Below are 20518 nucleotides of genomic sequence, written 5' to 3' on the forward strand. Positions count from 1 at the left end.
TTGTTCTGTCTGTCTATTGTTGTTCTTTCTTTCTTTCTTTCTTTCTTTCTTTCTTTCTTTCTTTCTTTCTTTCTTTCTTTCTTTCTTTCTTTCTGTCTGTCTGTCTGTCTGTCTGTCTGTCTGTCTGTCTGTCTGTCTTTTTTCTTTTCTTTTCTTTCCCTTTCTGGTCCTTTATTAAACGCCTGGATGTGATTTAAGGTGTCGTTCTTGTCCTCTGTGATATTTTGTGTCTCACTTCCTTGGACGCGGCTGATTCAATATCACAGTCAGTAATGAAACGATGGCCTCCTTTCTGGGGAGCTGCAGTTCCACCCTCAGGCTGTGGGTGCTAATGGAGTGGGTTTCACATTACCTCAGGTCTGTCTGTGGGAGAGTGGGAGCGGGTAAGAGGGGAGAAATAGAGAGAGAAAAGATAATGATGGGGGAAGAGCGAAAGAGAACGAAAGAAAAAGCTACTCAAACTCATGAGATTACAGAATCTCTATTTCTGCATAATTAATCTCCGACTCCACCATAAGTATATACGCTTAAGGGAGTATAAATAAACGTGTCGAGTTTTATCTGTGTATTTTTTGTACAACTTGGAGTCAAGGGCCCAACATCAGCGGACCTAGGATTCGAGCTCACGACCATCCGGTCATCGGTCCAACACCTTACGCACTGCCACATTCCTATGACATAGTGCTAGAATATCAGGGGAACAAAACTCGAGAGCTCTTCCTGTTTCTCGAGTGGACCTCAGTAAAGCCTTGTAGAAGTTTGTCTCCAGGACCGGACTCTTCTGCCCTTTTTCCACCGGGGCAGTTTGAGTGCTGGTTCGGAGCCTAATTTAGAACCAGTTCTTTCTATTTCGACAGCCAAAGCACCGGCTCTGAACCAGGAAAAGTGGTTCTTAAGTAGCACCAAAACGTTGCTGGTCTAGACTTAAGAACCGCTTGCGTCAGGGGCTGTGGGCGGGGCTGTAGGCGGGGCTACTGTTAGCGCATTTGATAATGTACCTTAAGTATACTAATGTTTAATACACTTTTACTTTACCGCGATATGATACATTATCAGCACACATGATAGTAGGTAGCTACATGCTAAGGCTAACTTTTTTCTGTGTTAATGATAAAATAACGTTATGTACTTTCTCGATAACAACCTCCGTTTATACAGATTACATGGAGCTGCACGTACACGTTGGATTCGCCGCGTTTGGATGTTAATGTAGGTTCACAAAGACATGAGCATTAACAGTAAAGCAACATCCGCCATTGTTGATGTTGTGTTTGTGTTTGCCGCTGCTGCGCTAACGTTGCTGTGTAACGTGACACGTATACAGTGATGTCAGACTCGGCTCTGTGACGGCTCTCTAACCGAGGGAAAGGCAAACCGGTTCTTAGGAGGTTCGCCAGTGGAACCAACTTTGATCCAGCATCAGTGCGAGCTCTGAACCAGCACCCGGGTCTTTTTGGTGGTAAAGGGGTATTTGTCAGTCTGCAGCGTGTCCTATTATAAGCCCCCACAACACAGAGCAGTCGTTTCCATTATAAAGCCTTTGCATTATTAAACACGGATTAAAGTCATTTTCTCTCCTTGGAATTGAATTTTGGCACCACGTTGCGTTTTGATATTATTTAATATTGATCATCTCACGTTGCTCCCAATCCAGCGTTCAGCAGCAGACGGATGTGATTCACTTACAGCGAAGTGAAGTCCAGAGCAGAGAGTCTGAGCTCAGGAGAGGAGACGTGTTCTCTTTACAGCTCAATTATTATAACGAGTCTGAAAGGAGATAAAGGCTTCGTACTTGACCTCGCGTCGGTTTCTATGGCGACGTGCCGCTTTATTACAATCAAAATGTCTGATGAAGGGGATTTTGTTTGGAAGCAGAAGAGTGGAGAAGTGCAGAGTGAAATTGTTTGCGGCTTTTTTACTTATTACTTTTTTACCGCAGTTCGATTTTCTTTTTGTTTTTGTGTTTTGAGCTTTCTGAAGGAAAAGAAAAAGAAATAAAATTAAAAGTTGAATTAAATCCAATTTAGTTGAAATAAAAAAAATCCCTCTCAAGTCTGTGTAAAAAAAAAAAAACAATTTTCTCCCACACTTTTTAGTCCGTGTGTGTTTGTGTAAAATAAAAAAATTCTCTCTCTCTCTCTCTGTCCCTCTCTCTCTCTGTCCCTCTCTCTCACTTTCTCTCTCTCTCTGCCCCCCCTCTCTCTATCTTTCTCTCCCCCCCCTCTCTCTTTCTCTTTCTCTCTCTCTCTCTGTTCCTCTCTCTCTCACTTTCTCTCTCTATCTACCCCTCTCTCTCTCAATCCCTCTCTCCCCCCCCTCTCTCTCTTTCTCTCTCTCTGTCCCTCTCTCTCATTCTCTCTCTGTCCCTCCCCCCTCTCTCTCTTTCTCTTTCTCTCTCTCTGTCCCTTTCTCTCTCTGTCTCTCTCTCCCTCTCCCCCCCTCTGTCCCTCTCTCCCATTTTCTCTCTGTCCCTCTCACTCTCTTTCTCTCTCTCTCTGTCCCTCTCTCTCATTCTCTCTCTGTCCCTCTCTCTCTCACTTTCTCTCTCTCTCTCTCTCTCTCCCTCTCCCCCCTCTCCCCCCCCTCTCTCTTTCTGTCTCTCCCCCCTCTCTCTCTAACCAATTTACTATAATTTCTCTGAAAATTGACCTATAAACCTTTGCTCACACTCACAGAACACAAGAACTTCCTGTGCGTGGTAATGAAACAGGAAGTCAGATGTTGTCCAAGCTTTCCTTCAAAACTCCTCTCTAGTACATAGCATCACATCACACTTCCTGATTCCAGCCTTATTTTTGTGTTCAGTTTCCGGTAAATTGAGGGTTTGATCCCATTCATCAGATGAATCTTTATTCCTGTTTGAGTCATGTCAGTAATCCCGCCCCTTCAGACCTCCCCATAGTTCCCATCTCTCTGTATATTACTAGCTGGAATCACGAGCTGTTGGCGGTGATTGAAATTTTCAGCCCTGTCATATTAAATAATATCGATACAACAAGCATTAATGCTTCGAATACGGTTTAATACTAATGTTCGTGTCCCAGCCTGACGAGCCTTATCTGAGACTTTGACTGCATCGTGAGTCACAGACTGCGCCATGTGCTCGGAGTGTACGTGTTCGTTTCAGTCGGCGATTACATCAGATTGTTTGTTTTTATCTGCAATAGATTTCTGAATCATCCTCCTTTCATTAAACAGTCTTGGAGTTTCCGTAAAAAACCCCAGAAGAGCCGAAACGAAGTGAATTTTTGATTTGATGTCTGTTTGCTAACTTTTACAATGAGAAGAAATGAATTTTGAAGTTATTTTTCAAACGAAGAATCCGTGTAAATGTATACATGCTTATATTTCGACTGTAACTAATTCGATCCTGCAATGTTTTTTTTTTTTTTTTTTTTCCAGGGCAAAAATGTGGGCATTTGGGAAATGGAAACCGAGACACCCCTAAGGCTACGGTAACAGCGTTTCTTACTGCCCCAGATCGTCTGAGAGGATCAGACCCCACTCCGGCACGCTTGGGCCGTTGGCAATAAGATGTCCCTAAGTAGTGGCACTGCAGGCGGGAAAGGTGTGGACTCGAATGCGGTGGACACTTACGACAGCGGAGATGAATGGGACATTGGAGTTGGCAATCTGATCATCGACCTTGACGCCGATCTAGAGAAGGACAAGCTCGAGATGTCTGCCACTAAGGACGGGGGCGGAATGGCTGCACCCCCCAGCGCAGTAGCAGCTTTGCCAGACAATATCAAATTCGTAAGTCCTGTGTCTGCTCAGGGCAAGGATGGTAAGTCTAAGTCTAAGCGTAATAAAAACTCAAAGGATTCTAACAAGTCCTCAACCCAAGACGGGGCTAAGAAAGAGTCACAGGCACGGACCCAGAGCGAGGGTACAGGCCCTGCTACGGGCACAGCTACAGGAGCCATAGTCAGCACCGGCAAAGGTGCAGATAAAAGTAACAAGACTTCCCGCAACGTTTCCAGTGGGAAGAAGGACAAAGACGGAGGAACCGGGAAAAATAAAAAGGACAAATCCGAAGGAGTAGCGACTGGAAATGTGACTACAGAAAAGGACACAGCAGCTCCGGTTTTAACTCTGGGATCGTCGCGCAATAACCCGTACGAAGTAAGGCAAAACTCAGACCTAACCTGTGCTGAACAAATTGGGAATATTGCCATCGATGCTGCTGGAATAGTTCCTCCTTTGACTATTAAAAGTGAGCCCGAAGAGATGGAGAACACCGACTGTAGGAATTTGAAGAAAGTAAAAAGTGAAAAGGTGAGTACTCTGGGGTTCGGAGTTTGTCGATCGCAAGTTCGTGATTAACAAAGAGTACCGAGGTTCCCTTCACACTGTACTAATAAACTAATGACCTCAGGCATATTATACTCAGGGTCGAGTCCAACATAGGTTCTGTTCTAGCCTTGTCGCTGAGCCGTTGTAGAGATCTACTTAACGTGTCTCCACTCATGACACAGATTCAATTGTTAGCATAAATTTGGGTAAACGGATTGCCGGTCTTCATCACGTGCCAGCGCAAAGCGTTCCCAGGTTTAGAACCGCTAAGATGAGCGTTATTATTTTTTATATGCTGTTTAAATTGTTCACAGTTGCCTTGTGTATAACAAAACACCCTGCTGTTATTCATGCGTATTAATAGCGATTAAAGGTGCGGTGCGCGATGTTTGAAAAAGGCTTCAGAAAACCGATTCAGGCCGACAAACAAAACAAACGTGTAGCCAGTGAGCATAAAGGGGCGTGTCTTGTCAATATGAGGCGGAGAGTGTGTTCAGTGCTCATGTGTGACATTAGCAGAAAGCGATTGAAACACTGACATGGCGGATACCTGCCGTTACCTCTGCCTCGGGTTCTAGGTGTCGAACGTCGTCTTCGGCGTGAAACGGAGCTAAACCTTTCACGCTACAACACACAGTACTACAAAAACACATTTGTATTACCATAGTATTACTCATTGTGTTCATTTACTGATAAAAATATCCCCTCGGCCAGCCGCCCCAGCAGGTTCCGCCATAATAGTTGCCTGGGTACGTGTAGGTACATGTACGTGTGGGGCGGAGCTATCAATACAGGGGTGACACCCATTTGGGTTAGGGGCGTGTTTGTTTTGGTGATTTCACATGTCACATGTGGTTATCGAACAGAAAATCCGACCCGATCGGATACGGAGTATAATGTGAGCAACAGCGTGTGATGAGGCTGAGCGACATCGTAAGATCGAATCGTGACTGGATGCATTTAAAGAAACCACAGATTTGTAATGGGCCTAATCTTTTTTTGTAGTGTTATTTATCTTCAATGAGCTGCAGTAGGAAAGTTCTGGAAAGAAAATTCAAGGAAATCTTGGAAATTATGTTTAACGAAATAATGTTTAAACAAATATCCACCACACACACACATATATATATATATATATATATATATATATATATATATATATATATATATATATATATATATATATATATATATATAAAATGTCGGCGCCCACCAATAATGGTGGAACTGAGTGAAAATGTGTTTTGAGCTTTCTGAAGAAAAAAAAAAAATTAAAAGTTTAATTAAATTCAATTTAATTTAAATAAAAAAATCCCTCTCAACTCTCTCTCTCTCTCTCCCTCTTTCTCTCTCTCTCCTTCTCTCTCTCTCTGCCACTCTCCCTGCCTCTCTTTCTCTCTCTCTCTCTCTCTCTCTCTCTCTCTCTCTGACTCTCTCTCTCTCTCTCTCTCTCTCTGTCTCTCTCTCTCTCTCTCTCCCTCCCTCTCTCTCTCTCACTCTTTCTCTTGCTTCCTCTCTCTCTCTCTCTCTCTCTCTCTCTCTCTCTCTGTCTCTCTCTCTGTCTCTGTCTCTCTCTCTCTCTCTCTCTCTCTCTCTCTCTCTAAAATCTACAAAATATTCACCAGATTCTCTGATTCGCTGCTTGGTTTTCTGTCACTTTTCCCATATAACTGAACACACTTCTATCTGCACAGTTGCAGTGGCTCCTGCTGCGTGTCCGTCATCCCAGAAGGTCCCACGCAGCCCCTTTTCCTCACATTCGCAGTCATAATGAAGTGAAAATAAATTCTTCACTAAATTTCCCAAACGATGATGGATCCCAAACAATAAAAGCGCACGCTAAAACAAGGACAAGCTTCTGAAGTCTTTCAGTAAGAACGCCAGCTGTTCTTCATCTGCGGAGTAGCACTCGACAATTTATAGTAAAACTTAATCCGCCGGCCATGTTCCATGCTGCGCTCGTGTTAAAACCAGTTAATTGTGCAACATGGAGCCATTTACTAAAAACACACAAAAAAATCCCTGTATGAATTTTTTACTGTTGTTTTTTTCTAGTCACACTCTACAAAGCTTTAGTGATTTGCTGTGAAACCGGTGCCAGGTTTGAAGTTTTGTTTATTAAGGGAATTCACACGATCTGGAACGCTAGCCAAGGCTTCTCGGTGTATGATCAGCAGTTAAGCCTGGATTTGCTTTTGGCTACCAATCCTTCTTCTTTATGAGAATCGCTGAAACGTAATCTTTCGGTTCTTCTGCTCTGTTTGCTTTTCACTGACGAGCCAAATAAGGTGTAAAGAGAAATTTACCGCCTTAACAAAAGCTTGTTCGATCGTTCGTTAAACAAAATATTCCCTCGGTCGAGGATCCGGCCGGTGCCTCGGTTTGTTTGACTTTTCCGTGCCGTGTTTAGTTTAGTTTTATTTGGAGCTTTTCATTGCTAGTTTAATACCGACGTGACTCCTCTGTGTGCCAGGTCTTGACAACCTGAAGCTGTGCTGTCTAATAAGGCCATCCTTAAAAATAGTTTGCAGTAACAGTAAAAAAAAAAAAAAAAAAAAAAAAAAAAAAACAGGGTCAGTAGGTAGGTCTATATATTTTTTTTTTCAAGTTTCAATGCAAAAAAAAAAGTACAATTTTGGTGACGGTGATTACGTAGGTATGAATTTAACAAATTAGCATATCGTGACGTCACTGACCGGGTCTTCAACCCGTGCCTTGGGGCGCATCGTCGCAAACCGTATTTTGACACGGGCTATATAGACCACAAACAAATTTGTTTGAACGGTGACCGCGAACATTTTGTTTACTGCAGCCGCAGCCATCATTACCGAGCGTGAACCGTCGACTCTGACAGTGAACGAGAGGACGAGACGAAGCGAACGCACAGGCCGTAGTGTGACATCCGGTAACCGATACTGTAAACATAGATAACGTCACGGGTTTTTATTTAAAAGAAAGAACGTAGTAAAAAAAAATTGGTCGGTCTTAACGCAAATTTACTACCGGCAAGTTGGTCGGAATTAAAGCAAAAAAATAAATAAAAAATGTGAGTCGGTCCTAAATTGACAGGTTCGGTCGGGTTACGTCAATCAAGAATATTTTTAAGGATGGCCTGATGCAAGACCCGAGAGCCTAAATATAGGTTGCTTATGATTGAGGAGTCTGGTGTTAACTGTCTTCTTAAAGCAATGCCAAAGGTCCAGCTGAATGGTCGACAGAGAGGAAAACCTTTCTCTTGAGTAAATCACAGTTTCTCGATATTCTCCGTTCGCAGCCGTCTCAGACCGCCGCCGCCACCGTTCGCTTCGGTCTAAAGCATTTCTTGCAGAAGCGGTGGTTTTGTTCGGGGAATCGAAGGTAGCGTGAAAGCAGAAGAAATCCAAACATGAAATTTCTTCCCCGTGTCATGCTCCCTGACAGAAACACACCCGAGTGGAGGTGCGAGCGGATGCTATCAGATGACCGAGGAACCAGACCTGCTTTTCAACCCTCTCTAAAGTGGTTTACGGTTTCCGTGTCCCACGGCGCAGCCAGATCGGAGCGGGCTGTCGGAAAGGCTGCTTTCTCTTCCCACAGAAACGTCACTCTCGCTCGGGCTCACGCTGGAACGTGAGACTGTTGGGTCACGCTGGGCTTCTCTGCCAGACTGGCATCTGTAAACATGGCACACGCACACATTTTCCAGTCAGAATAACACTGGCTACTTTCAGACACGGTTCTGTTTCTTCTTCAGAACACAGCCTGGAATTGAATGGCGATGCAGTGCTTCTAAATGAGGTTAAAAACAATAGAAAGCTTTTTGTTTTTTTGTCCCTTTCCAAAGGCAGATATCGTGTTTGAGGTAATGGCATTTTCATTTTAATTTGCTGAGGGTTTTATGCGTCAGTTTCGAGGCAGTTCATCCAAACCTTTCCTTTTTCCACGTCTTCCGTAGATACAGAGTTTGTATCGAGAACTAAATCAAGAACAGATGAATCTAGAACGTGTCAGGAAATGACAGACTTGTGCCGTTTTATCCGTGTGTCGTAGACGTTTCCATTTGTCTTCTCGGATTGCAAACTAATGCAGCAGGGATTCCACAGAGTAAACAAGCCTCCATTGTGGTCGCCGGCTTCGCTCCGTTCTGAATGGGAGCCATTGAAGTGCGTGCGATTCTTTAAGTGGTAGCTGCTTCCTTTGAAACGAGCTGGTAGGTAATTGAGAGCATGGATGAATAGTTCAGGGAATCTGGCAGGTTATTTTTTTTTTCCCCTTCTTACGTTTACCGTCTCCGTCAGTACCGTCTGGATCACGGCGTTCGGATTATTATAAACCGCTTCGGTCGAGTTTGAAAAGCCACATCTGAATGTAGTTTGTGGGTTACTTTCTAAAAGATACTCTAAAGTCGTCCACTGATCTAGTCAGAGGAAGTTCTGGGATTTTTATTTGGACACATGGATCCGCGTGAGGAAGTGTAAAGTTGGGTAATAAAACTAACAGCTAATAATGTATCCTGAGGGGAGGGGGGGGGGACGACGACAAAAAACGCTAGGCTTTTGTCAGGGAGATTGATGTCTGTATGCATCCAAGTTATTGGGTCATTTTATCCAGCGTTTAGTATAAATTTCATTGGGGATTTTCGTTTTGTTTGGAAGGCTCGCTTCAGTTCACTCGCTTAAAACAAATCTTCCTTCGTCTTACGGAGCAGAAAGAATTTTTTTTTTTGGCATTGGCTTTGGATTGCGTCATTTTTTTTAAGCTCATCCCGAAGTCCAATTCGATTCAGAATGCTTGAAAACCTCATGTATGTTTTTGTTATACGTTAACAAAGCGAACACTTCTCCAAGGTGCCTAAACCTTTGCTGAACGTAGTTTTTCCGTCAGCAGTTCACGCCGGACATAAACCACGAAGCACAAAACAAACCGAGCCATGAGCTCATACTCGTAGCGCTGACGGACGGACGGGCGTCGCTAGCTTTGCAACGAAGCTGGACGGCGGTCCAGGAAACTCTTGTCAAAGCACTGACGGTTACGCTGTGTGTGGAAATGTATAACTGTCCAACATCTGGCTCTCTGCTTGACCCTAAAGCGAGCTGGCGTGCAGCTAATCCACACCCCGCTAGTCCTCGTTGCTAGCTCAAATGGGGAATTAGCTGCCATTGTGCACAGCCCAGTGGATTTGCCAAGTGCCAGTGAATAATGTCTTACCGGATTAAGCCGACTGAAAGGTCCGGGACTGCTATAATGCCTGAGATTCGCCGTCTTGTGCTTCTGATATCTTTTGCTGGTATTGTTGTATTGTGTTCGGGATTACTACGGCCTGCTTCCACACAATTAAAAGAAAGTGTTTAACCGTTTTGGCGAATCATTAGCCGTTAGTTTGTCGTCGCTCGGGCAGATCGTTTTAGTAACCCGCCTTAAAAAACAAACAAAAGTATTGTTGTCGGTACAAAACGTCCAGTATTTTGCTTTGCTCCAGGAGTCTCAAACAGGCCTGGACGTGCTTTTCCTTTATCTTAAATGGAACCAGATAACTGATACCTCCGACTCGTTCTTTTTGTTTTTTTTTAACCTCTTCAGCTTGTCCTCGTGGACTCAGAAGCTTTGATTCTGTTTTTTTCATATTTCCTTAAGACTTAAGACTTAATTATTTGGCGAAAGCGGTTCTCGAGGGTAAGCCGCACTTCACGCGTGTTCCCGAGGCTCCGTATAACGGTAGCTTGGCGTAATCCTGGCTGACGTGTGGCAACAAGATTAGGTTTCTATTTATCATGGCGTGGTTTGGGAGCCTAGATACAGCAGGTCTGAGTCCTGGTTTCTTCTGCTTCTAAATCATCCTTCATTAAAATGTTCCAGTTTCTTTAAACCTTTAAACTCGATTCTTATTATCGTGTGGCGTTGCCTGGATCATCAGCGGTAGTTCTTCACGAACCCCTTGTTTTTCCTGAGCAGTTAATTTAGGGTTAAAGGTGGCAAGGTGGCAGCTTGGTGGACCTGGGATTTGATCTTATAACCTTCCCATCAGTTGTCCAACACTTTAACCACTAGGCTTCCACATCCCAGATATTTAGATATTAGATATTATTTATTGGTGGCTGGTGAAGGCTTTCGGTTCTCCTTCGCTGGCGGCAGACACGTCACCTACAGGAACCAAATTCCGTATTAACGGCCGTCCGAGATCTTTCGCCGTATTAACGGCCGTCCGAGATCTTTCGCCGTATTAACGGTCGTCCGCGTCCACGTTCTTCCCGATCAGCACTTAATCGACTTTGGAGTGAATCCACAAAGACACACTGAACAAAAGCACGTTGAATTTATTTACCGAATCCAAACGGGTCCGTCAGTTCGACGCGATGGGACTGAGGAACGCTAACACCGAGTTTTACACTTGATTAGATCAGATTTAGATTAGATTTAAAACCCTGGATCAAAATAAAACAAGATGTTTTAATTACCTACGTTTATACTATAGTCGTACCGTAGTTCCCATCAGCGCCGACGTCCTCGTGCGATTTCACGACGGTTCTTTAAAGGCGTCTCTCATGTGTGAAGTAAATTTGAAGGCTATTTCAGCTGTGCAGATAGCAGTAATAACAACAAGAAGGACTAGACTTCGGCGGTTACGGCGGCGTCTGAAGCGTGGCGTCGAACTGGTCAACTTTTGTGCCGAGTAACTCGATTAATCTCTTTCTGGGGATCTAGAACATCATTAGATCAAAGATCAGAAGGTTGTGAGTTTAAATCCCAGGGATGTCCCGCAAGGTCCTTCACCTTCATGACCTAAAAATGTGTCTGATACGATTGTGTTGTCGGTTCAAGTGTCCAACAACACAACTTAATCTGATGTTCCTTATGGAGCAGACTGGATTTTTCATTATTTTTAAGTACTTATCGGAGCAGTTTTAATACGGATTACTGTTTAATCTTCCTCGAGTAAACACGTAAAGACGGAGACGTACTTTGACCTTCGTGTTATTGGTAAATCTTTCTGTTCCCCCCTCCCTCCCCTTTTTTAGCTTGAATATCAAATGCTCTGCATCACATGTAGCGCGTTATGTAGGGCGAAGTCACCGATTACGTCGTAGAGAACGAATTTGTGCGATTAATCTGGTTTATTAAGTAAAAATTCAGCGTTATGTAATAATCTTCTGTTGTTAAATGGTGTGATGTATTAGCTTCTGCATCGGTGTGTGTAATGTAACGCGTTGGCCCGTGTGTGATTGATGAGATCGCCCAGGAGTAAAGAGTACAAATGAGGTAGTGTGTGTGTGTATTTGTGTGTATTTGTGTGTGTTTGTGTGTGTGTGTATTTGTGTGTGTGTGTATTTGTGTGTGTGTGTGTGTATATATTTGTGTGTGTTTGTGCGTGTGTGTGTTTGTGCATGTTTGCGTGTGTTTGTGCATGTTTGTGTGTGTGTATGTGTGTGTGTTTTTGCGTGTGTGTGTCTGTGTGTATGTGTGTGTCTGTGTGTGAGTTTGTGTGTGTGTGTGTTTGTGTGTGTGTTTGTGTGTGTGAGTTTGTGTGTGTGTGTGTGTGTACGTGTGTGTGTACGTGTGTGTGTGCGCGTGCGTGTGTGTTTGTGTGTGCGTATTTGTGTGTGCGTGTTTGTGTGTGTGTGTGCATGTTTGTGTGTGTGTGCGTGTGTGTGTGTGAGCTGGTGAGGTTTTTAGTTTGGTGGCATGGCAGAGGAGGAGGATTGATGACTCTCTTGGTTTCTCTAGCTCAGATTTAGGGTGGACTTGTTCTGCGTACACAATCACACGAAGCCACACCGAATTAAAACGAGCAGAGGAAGAAAGGGAAGGTGAAGACGGCCCTGTACGACGGCGAGTTTCTGTCCGTTTCCTTCCCTCCGCATGCCGTACGGCGGATGGTGTGTCGGTCGTGATGGTCTTAAATCTAGTCGAGGATCTGTTATCGTTCATGGTGTAATGCTATTTATTTTCTTTCTCTGAGCTCTTTTGAGGATTGAGGAGTTGGGCAGGGCAAAGCCACTTGTGCATGGGCATAAAAGGGCAGATTCCAGCATGGCTCTGATGAATGGTGAGGACATGGGGCATGGCTGATAGGCCTATAAAAGCGATCACAGGACTGAGAAACAAAGCCCTTTCATGGCTGCCTCGGTTTCCCCTCCCTCTGCCTTCCTATTTCTTTTCCTTCTCCCTCTCTCTCTCTCTCTCTCTTTCAGCACTCGCTGTAAGCTTGGTGTGTGAATGGCTGTTGAGTTCATGGGTGGGGGAGGGTAGAGAAGAGAGAGAGAGAGTAAAGGGAAGAGGAGAAAGGTGGGGGGTGGGGAGCTAGCTTGCACCGTTAATACGACCCATGAAAGCCCCGTTCGCCATCCGAGCAGCTGTGCTTCATTGTCAGCCAGTACGTTTCCAGCGAGCCTCCTTTTTTTCGCCTCTCAGTGCGCAAGTAGTGAGAGAAAAGCAGAAGAGTGGGGGAGGGAGGACAGGAGAAAAGAGGCACACACCACCAGCACTGCAGGAAGAGAGGAGAAATGAGGGGAGGGTAAGATGGGACCGACGGCAGTGTGCTATTCTACACCATGGGCCTGTGATGGAAAAAGATGGGCTGGGAATTTTTTTTCTCTACTTTGTCATTACTGTTGTAATGGCACTGAGAGAGAGAGAGAGAGTGAGAGTGTGTGTGTGAGTGAGAGTGTGTGTGAGTGAGAGTGTGTGTGTGAGTGAGAGTGTGTGTGTGAGTGAGAGTGTGTGTGTGAGTGAGAGTGTGTGTGAGTGAGAGTGTGTGTGTGAGTGAGAGTGTGTGTGTGAGTGAGAGTGTGTGTGAGAGTGAGAGTGTGTCTGTGAGTGAGACTGTGTGTGTGAGTGAGAGTGTGTGAGAGTGAGAGTGAGTGTGTGTGTGAGAGTGAGAGTGAGTGTGTGTGTGCGTGTGTGTGAGTGAGAGAGTGCGTGTGTGTGAGTGAGAGAGTGCGTGTGTGTGAGTGAGAGAGTGCGTGTGTGTGAGTGAGAGAGTGCGTGTGTGTGAGTGAGAGAGTGCGTGTGTGTGAGTGAGAGAGTGCGTGTGTGTGAGTGAGAGAGTGCGTGTGTGTGAGTGAGAGAGTGCGTGTGTGTGAGTGAGAGAGTGCGTGTGTGTGAGTGAGAGAGTGCGTGTGTGTGTGAGTGAAAGAGTGCGTGTGTGTGTGAGTGAAAGAGTGCGTGTGTGTGTGAGTGAAAGAGTGCGTGTGTGTGTGAGTGAGAGTGCGTGTGTGTGTGAGTGAGAGTGCGTGTGAGCGAGTGAGAGTGCGTGTGAGCGAGTGAGAGTGCGTGTGAGCGAGTGAGAGTGCGTGTGAGCGAGTGAGAGTGCGTGTGAGCGAGTGAGTGAGTGCGTGTGAGAGTGCGTGTGAGCGAGTGAGAGTGCGTGTGAGAGTGCGTGTGAGCGAGTGAGAGTGCGTGTGAGCGAGTGAGTGAGTGAGTGAGTGAGTGTGAGCGAGTGAGCGAGCGAGCGAGTGAGTGAGTGAGTGAGTGAGTGAGTGAGTGAGTGAGTGAGTGAGTGAGTGAGTGAGTGAGTGAGTGTGAGTGAGTGTGAGTGCACGTACGATATGGAAGATGAGTGGAAGGACAGTTTAAGGGCATGAAGAGTTTGAGATATTTGAAGAACAACACGGTTTCTTCAGAGAACCGTTCTTGATGTTCAGCTTCCTAAACTAACACACACGAGTCTTAAAGACTAACATTTAAAATAAAGAAAACCGAAACAAAAACAACTGAGAAGTTAAACGAGAGACTGAACGCTATCTAGGTCGATAATAATGTGGCACAAAATTCTGAGGGGAAAAAAAAATAAAAATAAGCTTTACCTTTAACCCCACGTTTCACTGGGACTAATGAACACACACTACGAGGAAGAGGAGAAGGAGAGGAGGAACAATGTTAGAAAGCTGTGAGTCAATTTAATTAAATGGCCCGAATCTCCTGTTGTAGTGCAAAGAAACAAATGTTTATTATAATGTACTGAATATTAAACCCAAGGTTTCGAAAACCGACGGTGACCAAATGTACGATTCGGAAGAAAAGAGCGAGAGAACGAGAAAGCGAGAGAGTGATAGCTGCACGGGCCTCCCTCAGTGTGTGTGTCACACACATGAAAAGCTCACACTGTGCAAAGGGGAAAAAAACTTGCATGTGTCGTGCGAATTAGTCACCAGACACTTAATGGTGGTGAGAAAAAATTGTGCATTTTTTTAAAGAGAAAAAAAAAGTGTTACCATAAGAAGGGGGGGGGGGGTGGTTTAGTTAAAGATAACGCGAATCATGACTTTTACCGGGAAAAATGTCGAAAAAAAAAAATGGAAATGAATCGAATGAGATTCGAATAGGATTTAAATAGAAACAGCTCACTGAGTATAAGCAGTGTTGTAATGTAACGGAGTACAAGTACTTTGTTACCGTACTTAAGTAGAAATGTCACGTATCTGTACTTTACTTCGCTATTTAAATTTATGTCAACTTTCACTTTTACTCCACTACATTTCCTAGATAAAATGTCTACTTTTACTCCGTTATATTTCCACTAAGCGTCTTCGTTACTCGTTACTACAAAATAAAATCAGAAGAAATGTGTGTGACTGCAATAAGGGAGGTTTGGTGAATCACTGCTCCTAGATTACATTACGCTCCGCACGCTCTACGGAGAAGCACAGGGACGCTCAGCGTGCACGCGCAGTCAGAGCTGGAGGCGTTTATCTATAACGTTAATCTGCGGAAAGACGCAAAGACGCCAACCAAAAGCGGTGAAATGTCACTATTCTTATTACCAGAGTTGTAGCACAAACAAAATATTAATGCAAACAATCCATTCAATACTAAATAAAAATAACATTTATTGATTTGGTCTTTGTCTTGTGAATATTTATTTATTAATGACTGCATTCATTGGACACACTGTTTGTAGAGAATGCACACATACATGAACTGATCTGATTCGAGACCGACATCATTACATCATGCATAAAATTTTGGTGTCCACTTTTGCCATTTTAAATAATACCGTAACTTTTGGCTTACTATGTAGTCATATAATTAATGGTGCTTGCAAAGCAACATTCTTACTATCCTGCATACTCTTCCGGACAAAACTTCGGCGCGTAACTTGTCCCGCAGCTTTTGTCCTAGACCCATGAATGCTATTATTTTTATAAGCGATCCGAGTACCGGTACTTCCAGTACCGGGTCTCAAAGTGGCCTTTTTTCCCATAGACTCCCATTATAAACTTTGGAGGTTTATAACTCGGCAAACTTTCGAACTAACTACACCAAACTCGGCCAGTTCCTTTACGGTGATACTCTGGTGTCTCCTTTAGGGTGAGACGCTGGTGTCTCCTTTAGGGTGATACTCTGGTGTCTCCTTTAGGGTGATACTCTGGTGTCTCCTTTACGGTGATACTCTGGTGTCTCCTTTAGGGTGATACTCTGGTGTCTCCTTTAGGGTGATACTCTGGTGTCTCCTTTAGGGTGATACTCTGGTGTCTCCTTTAGGGTGATACTCTGGTGTCTCCTTTAGGGTGATACTCTGGTGTCTCCTTTAGGGTGATACTCTGGTGTCTCCTTTAGGGTGAGACTCTGGTGTCTCCTTTAGGGTGATACTCTGGTGTCTCCTTTAGGGTGATACTCTGGTGTCTCCTTTAGGGTGATACTCTGGTGTCTCCTTTAGGGTGATACTCTGAACAAAGTTTAAATCGGTGTACCGACTGGCCTTCCGGTTGTGCCGCAGCCCCGCCCCCAAATATGCAAAATCAAAAAACTTTTTACAACATGGACATGTGACATATCAAATGAGGGGAACTGCCTCACGTGTATTCTGGTCACGTCACATGAGGGAAACCACATTTTCTTCAGGAAATGTACGTTCTAGTATATAATATAAAACTCTTCTTGTTTTAAATTCTCACTGAGGACTAAAACCCCCTAAAGATGAGACCCTAGAACCGCCCCTGATCTTATGCCTACAGAAAATCACTGAAATTTTACTTTTACTTCAAATACTTAAGTACATTAAATATCAGAAAATGACTTTTGATACTTAAGTACAGTAAATATCAGATACTTTAAGACTTTTACTTGAGTAATATTCTAAAAGGTAACTTTCACTTCTACCGAAGTCTTTTTCTAGTACGATACTTGTACTTTTACTCAAGTATTGCTGTCTAGTACTTTATACAACACTGAGTATATCGACTATCCGTGCGAAGGACACGAAGGTGTCTCGGTCTCGTTAAACGGGCGGACGGCGTCTTCACACCGAATCTTTTTATAGCATCGAATCAGATTAAAGTCGAGTCTTGGTTTAAAAGATGATTAATTCGGCTGCTGAGAAGCTTCTGAGCCTGTGTCTTTTAGACGGCTGGGAGTTCGCTCGTCGTGGCGTAAACGTGAGCGAGTCGTTCACAAAGCAGACGTTCAGGAACTTCTGCTATTAAAGCGGATCTGTCGCTTTGCTCTACGGTAACAGTAGAGTTTAATAAGTGGATCGGTCAAAGATTCACCTCCCGAGTTCCTGAGTTCTTAGCTCGAGAGTCATGACTCCTATTACACCACCAATCCCACAGCCCTGGTTGCTAATCAACACCAAGCAGTTTAGCTTTCTCTCTTTTCCCCGGCGAAATCACTCCAGAGTTCAGCGAGGCCAGAAGCCTGTGGTCCATTAGAACAAAGCTGTCCCAGTTAGGAGGAGGGGGAGCTGAACCTTTACTGGAATGTGTCTCACTCATACATGCACTCATGCTCTTCTCCTTCTCTTTCTCTTTGTTTCTCTCCTCTTCTCATGCTATTCTACTTCTCCTTCTCTCTCTCTCTCTCTCTCTCTCTCTCTCTCTCTCTCTCTCTCTCTCTCTCTCTCTCTCTCTCTCCTCTCTTTGTTACACTCTTCTTCTTGTGCTTCTCTTCTCATTCTCTACTCTTTGTTTTTCTTCTCCTCCGTTTTGTTTCTCCTTCTCTTTTCATTCTCTTCTCTTCTCTTCTCTTCTCTTCTCTTCTCTTCTCTTCTCTTCTCTTCTATTTGTTTCTCTTCTGTTCTCTTCTTTGTTTCTCTTCACTTCTCCTTCTCTACTATATCTCTTTGTTTTGTTTCTCTTTCTCCTTCTCTTCTCATGCTATTCTATTTCTCCTTCTCTCTCTCTTCTGATTCTTCTCTTCTCTCTTTGTTACACTCCTTCTTGTGCTTCTCTTCACTTCTCCTTCTCTACTATATCTCTTTGTTTTACTTCTCCATCATTTTTTCTTCTTCTCTTTTCCTTCTTTTTTCCTTCTTTTCTTTGTTTCTCTTCTCCTTTCCTTAGTTTCTCTTCTCTTCTCTTCTCTTCTCTTCTCTTCTCTTCTCTTCTCTTCTCTTCTCTTCTCTTCTCTTCTATTTGTTTCTCTTCTCTTCTTTGTTTTCTTTGTTTCTCTTCACTTCTCCTCCTCTACTCCATCTCTTTGTTTTGTTTCTCCTTCTTCTTCCCTTCTTTGTTTCTCTCCTATCCTTCCCTTCTCTTCTCTTCTTTTCTCATGCTATTCTACTTCTCCTTCTCTCTCTCTTCTCATTCTTCTCTTCTCTCTTTGTTACACTCCTCTTCTTGTGCTTCTCTTCTCCTTCTCTACTCCTCTTTGTTTTTCTTCTCCATCGTTTTTTCTTCTTCTCCTTTCCTTAGTTTCTCTTCTCTTCTTCTCTACTCCTTCTCTTTGTTTTTCTTCTTCCCTTCTCCTTCACCTTCCCTTCTCTCTTCTCTTCACTTCTCCTTCTCTACTATATCTCTTTGTTTTGTTTCTCTTTCTCCTTCTCTTCTCATGCTATTCTATTTCTCCTTCTCTCTCTCTTCTGATTCTTCTCTTCTCTCTTTGTTACACTCCTTCTTGTGCTTCTCTTCTCTTCTCCTTCTCCACTCCTCTTTGTTTTACTTCTCCATCATTTTTTCTTCTTCTCTTTTCCTTCTTTTTTCCTTCTTTTCTTTTTCTCTTCTCCTTTCCTTAGTTTCTCTTCTCTTCTCTTCTCTTCTCTTCTCTTCTCTTCTCTTCTCTTCTCTTCTATTTGTTTCTCTTCTCTTCTTTGTTTTCTTTGTTTCTCTTCACTTCTCCTCCTCTACTCCATCTCTTTGTTTTGTTTCTCCTTCTTCTTCCCTTCTTTGTTTCTCTCCTATCCTTCCCTTCTCTTCTCTTCTTTTCTCATGCTATTCTACTTCTCCTTCTCTCTCTCTTCTCATTCTTCTCTTCTCTCTTTGTTACACTCCTCTTCTTGTGCTTCTCTTCTCCTTCTCTACTCCTCTTTGTTTTTCTTCTCCATCGTTTTTTCTTCTTCTCTTTTCCTTATTTTTTCCTTCTCTTCTCTTTGTTTCTCTTCTCTTCTCCTTTCCTTAGTTTCTCTTCTCTTCTTCTCTACTCCTTCTCTTTGTTTTTCTTCTTCCCTTCTCCTTCACCTTCCCTTCTCTCTTCTCTTCTCTTCTCTTCTCTTCTCTTCTCTTCTCTTCTCTTCTCTTCTCTTCTCTTCTCTTCTCTTCTCATTCTTCTCTTCTCTCTTTGTTACACTCCTCTTCTTGTGGTTCTCTTCTCCTTCTCTACTCCTTTGTTTTTCTTCTCCATCGTTTTTTCTTCTTCTCTTTTCCTTCTTTTTTCCTTCTCTTCTCTTTATTTCTCTTCTCTTCTTTGTTTTCTCTTCTCTTCTCTTCTCTTCTCTTCTCTTCCCTTCTCTCCCTCACTCTACCGAGGCTGTACTTGTTCAGCCCTCAGACCTCCATGCCCCTATTTTTTTCCATCGCTCATTCCCAAACACACCAATCTTTTTACTCTCCACCATACACCATTAATCTTCACCGTTGTTCGCACGAATCAATCCGTCTAACCTCCGAACCCTCTCTTTTTTATCCTTTTCATTCTTTCTCACATTACATCACCCCCTCACCCTCACCCCATCCCCATCCCCCTCCCACCTGCCCAACGTGACATGGGCACAGTGCTATAGTCAGAACGGACAGACTGTTAAACTTGCTCCCCGAACACACTCTGAATGCAGCCTCGGGGTATTTTAAGCTCAGCAGGCAGACTCGGGAACGCCCATGATGTCCTGGCCGTGGCTGAAACGAGACGGAGCCGACGTGTTCGATCGCTGACTAGACAGGAGACAAAGAATCCTTACATCTCCCACGGCAGGCATTAGCCAGGTACACAATAAACGATGTGTATTTCAGGAGCGAACGCGGTCGTCGTAGAGTCCAGGCCTGTCGATCGACGTATAAACGCTACATACGCAGTTCGATAATACATAAAGCCGCTTTGCATCACAAACACACACACACACAAGCCTGCTTTATTGTGTTCTTTTATTATGTTCAGCTCTAAATGACTCCTAATAAAGTAGACGCTTATAGTATTTCTGTTATCAATCTGTCCGTCTAACCTTCTCCATCTCCATCTCTGCAATACGTTCATAGAAATTTTCCTTAAAAACAAAAACGGTTAGTTTTATTTCTAATAAAATGTTGGTTTCAAACCCATTTCTGCTCCGTGAGATGCTCCGAGTGTTTGTTCGTAAGCGGGTAAAATCTGAAGGTGTTTATCTCCAACCGCTAAAATTCACCGTAAGGTTCAGAACACAGAGAAAAACGCACGTCTCACGCTGAGAGCCAACGGAGTCCTGGCTCGTTTTAGATCATACCTGAGGTGATGAAATCATTCATTTGTTTTTACTGATTTAAATTTTCTATTCCCGCCTCCGCCTTGTGTGTGTGGAGTTTGCATGTTCTCTCCGTGCCTCGGGGGTTTCCTCCGGGTACTCCGGTTTCCTCCCCCGGTCCAAATACATGCATGGTAGGTTGATTGGCATCTCTGGAAAATTGTCCGTAGTGTGTGAGTGAATGAGAGTGTGTGTGCCCTGTGATGGGTTGGCACTCCGTCCAGGGTGTATCCTGCCTTGATGCCCCATGACGCCTGAGATAGGCTCCCCGTGACCCGAGGTAGTTCGGATAAGCGGTAGAAGATGAGTGAATGAATTTTCTATTCCCGGTGTATGAAGGGTTATAGATGTTCGAAGTACCAGAAAAATGGGCGCTGGCCACGTGTTTCGTTTTACATATAGACGCTTTAATGTCTTTCCTGAGTTACTTTTCTCATCGCTGCTTTAAACACACACGCTGTATTTTTTACCGGACTCGTTTAGTCAGTTAAATTCACACGTCCCTAATAACACTGCAGACTCGTTCGTTAAACGTGTTCAGAAATAGCTTTCGTTCAGAACGGAAGACGTTTGGAAATGTACTTTTTGCTGGAGCGT

General features: G+C 43.8%; 1 protein-coding gene across 2 annotated transcripts in view; it reads left to right on the top strand.

Annotated features, from left to right (window-relative positions):
• The window catches only part of znf609a (zinc finger protein 609a), a 110555-nt gene that overhangs the window by 32268 nt on the left and 57769 nt on the right, over nucleotides 1-20518 (top strand). The window contains exons 1-2 of one of the 2 annotated variants that reach the window (XM_060886336.1): nucleotides 172-336; nucleotides 3403-4278. In XM_060886336.1, coding sequence (XP_060742319.1) covers nucleotides 3535-4278 — 744 coding nt within the window. In that variant the 5' untranslated portion in view covers nucleotides 172-336; nucleotides 3403-3534. Of the gene's footprint in view, nucleotides 1-171; nucleotides 337-3402; nucleotides 4279-20518 lie in introns of those variants that run through there. The other variant, XM_060886337.1, reaches the window with a different exon arrangement.

Source organism: Tachysurus vachellii, chromosome 14 (assembly GCF_030014155.1).
Source record: "Tachysurus vachellii isolate PV-2020 chromosome 14, HZAU_Pvac_v1, whole genome shotgun sequence".
In the NCBI taxonomy this organism is placed as follows: domain Eukaryota; kingdom Metazoa; phylum Chordata; class Actinopteri; order Siluriformes; family Bagridae; genus Tachysurus; species Tachysurus vachellii.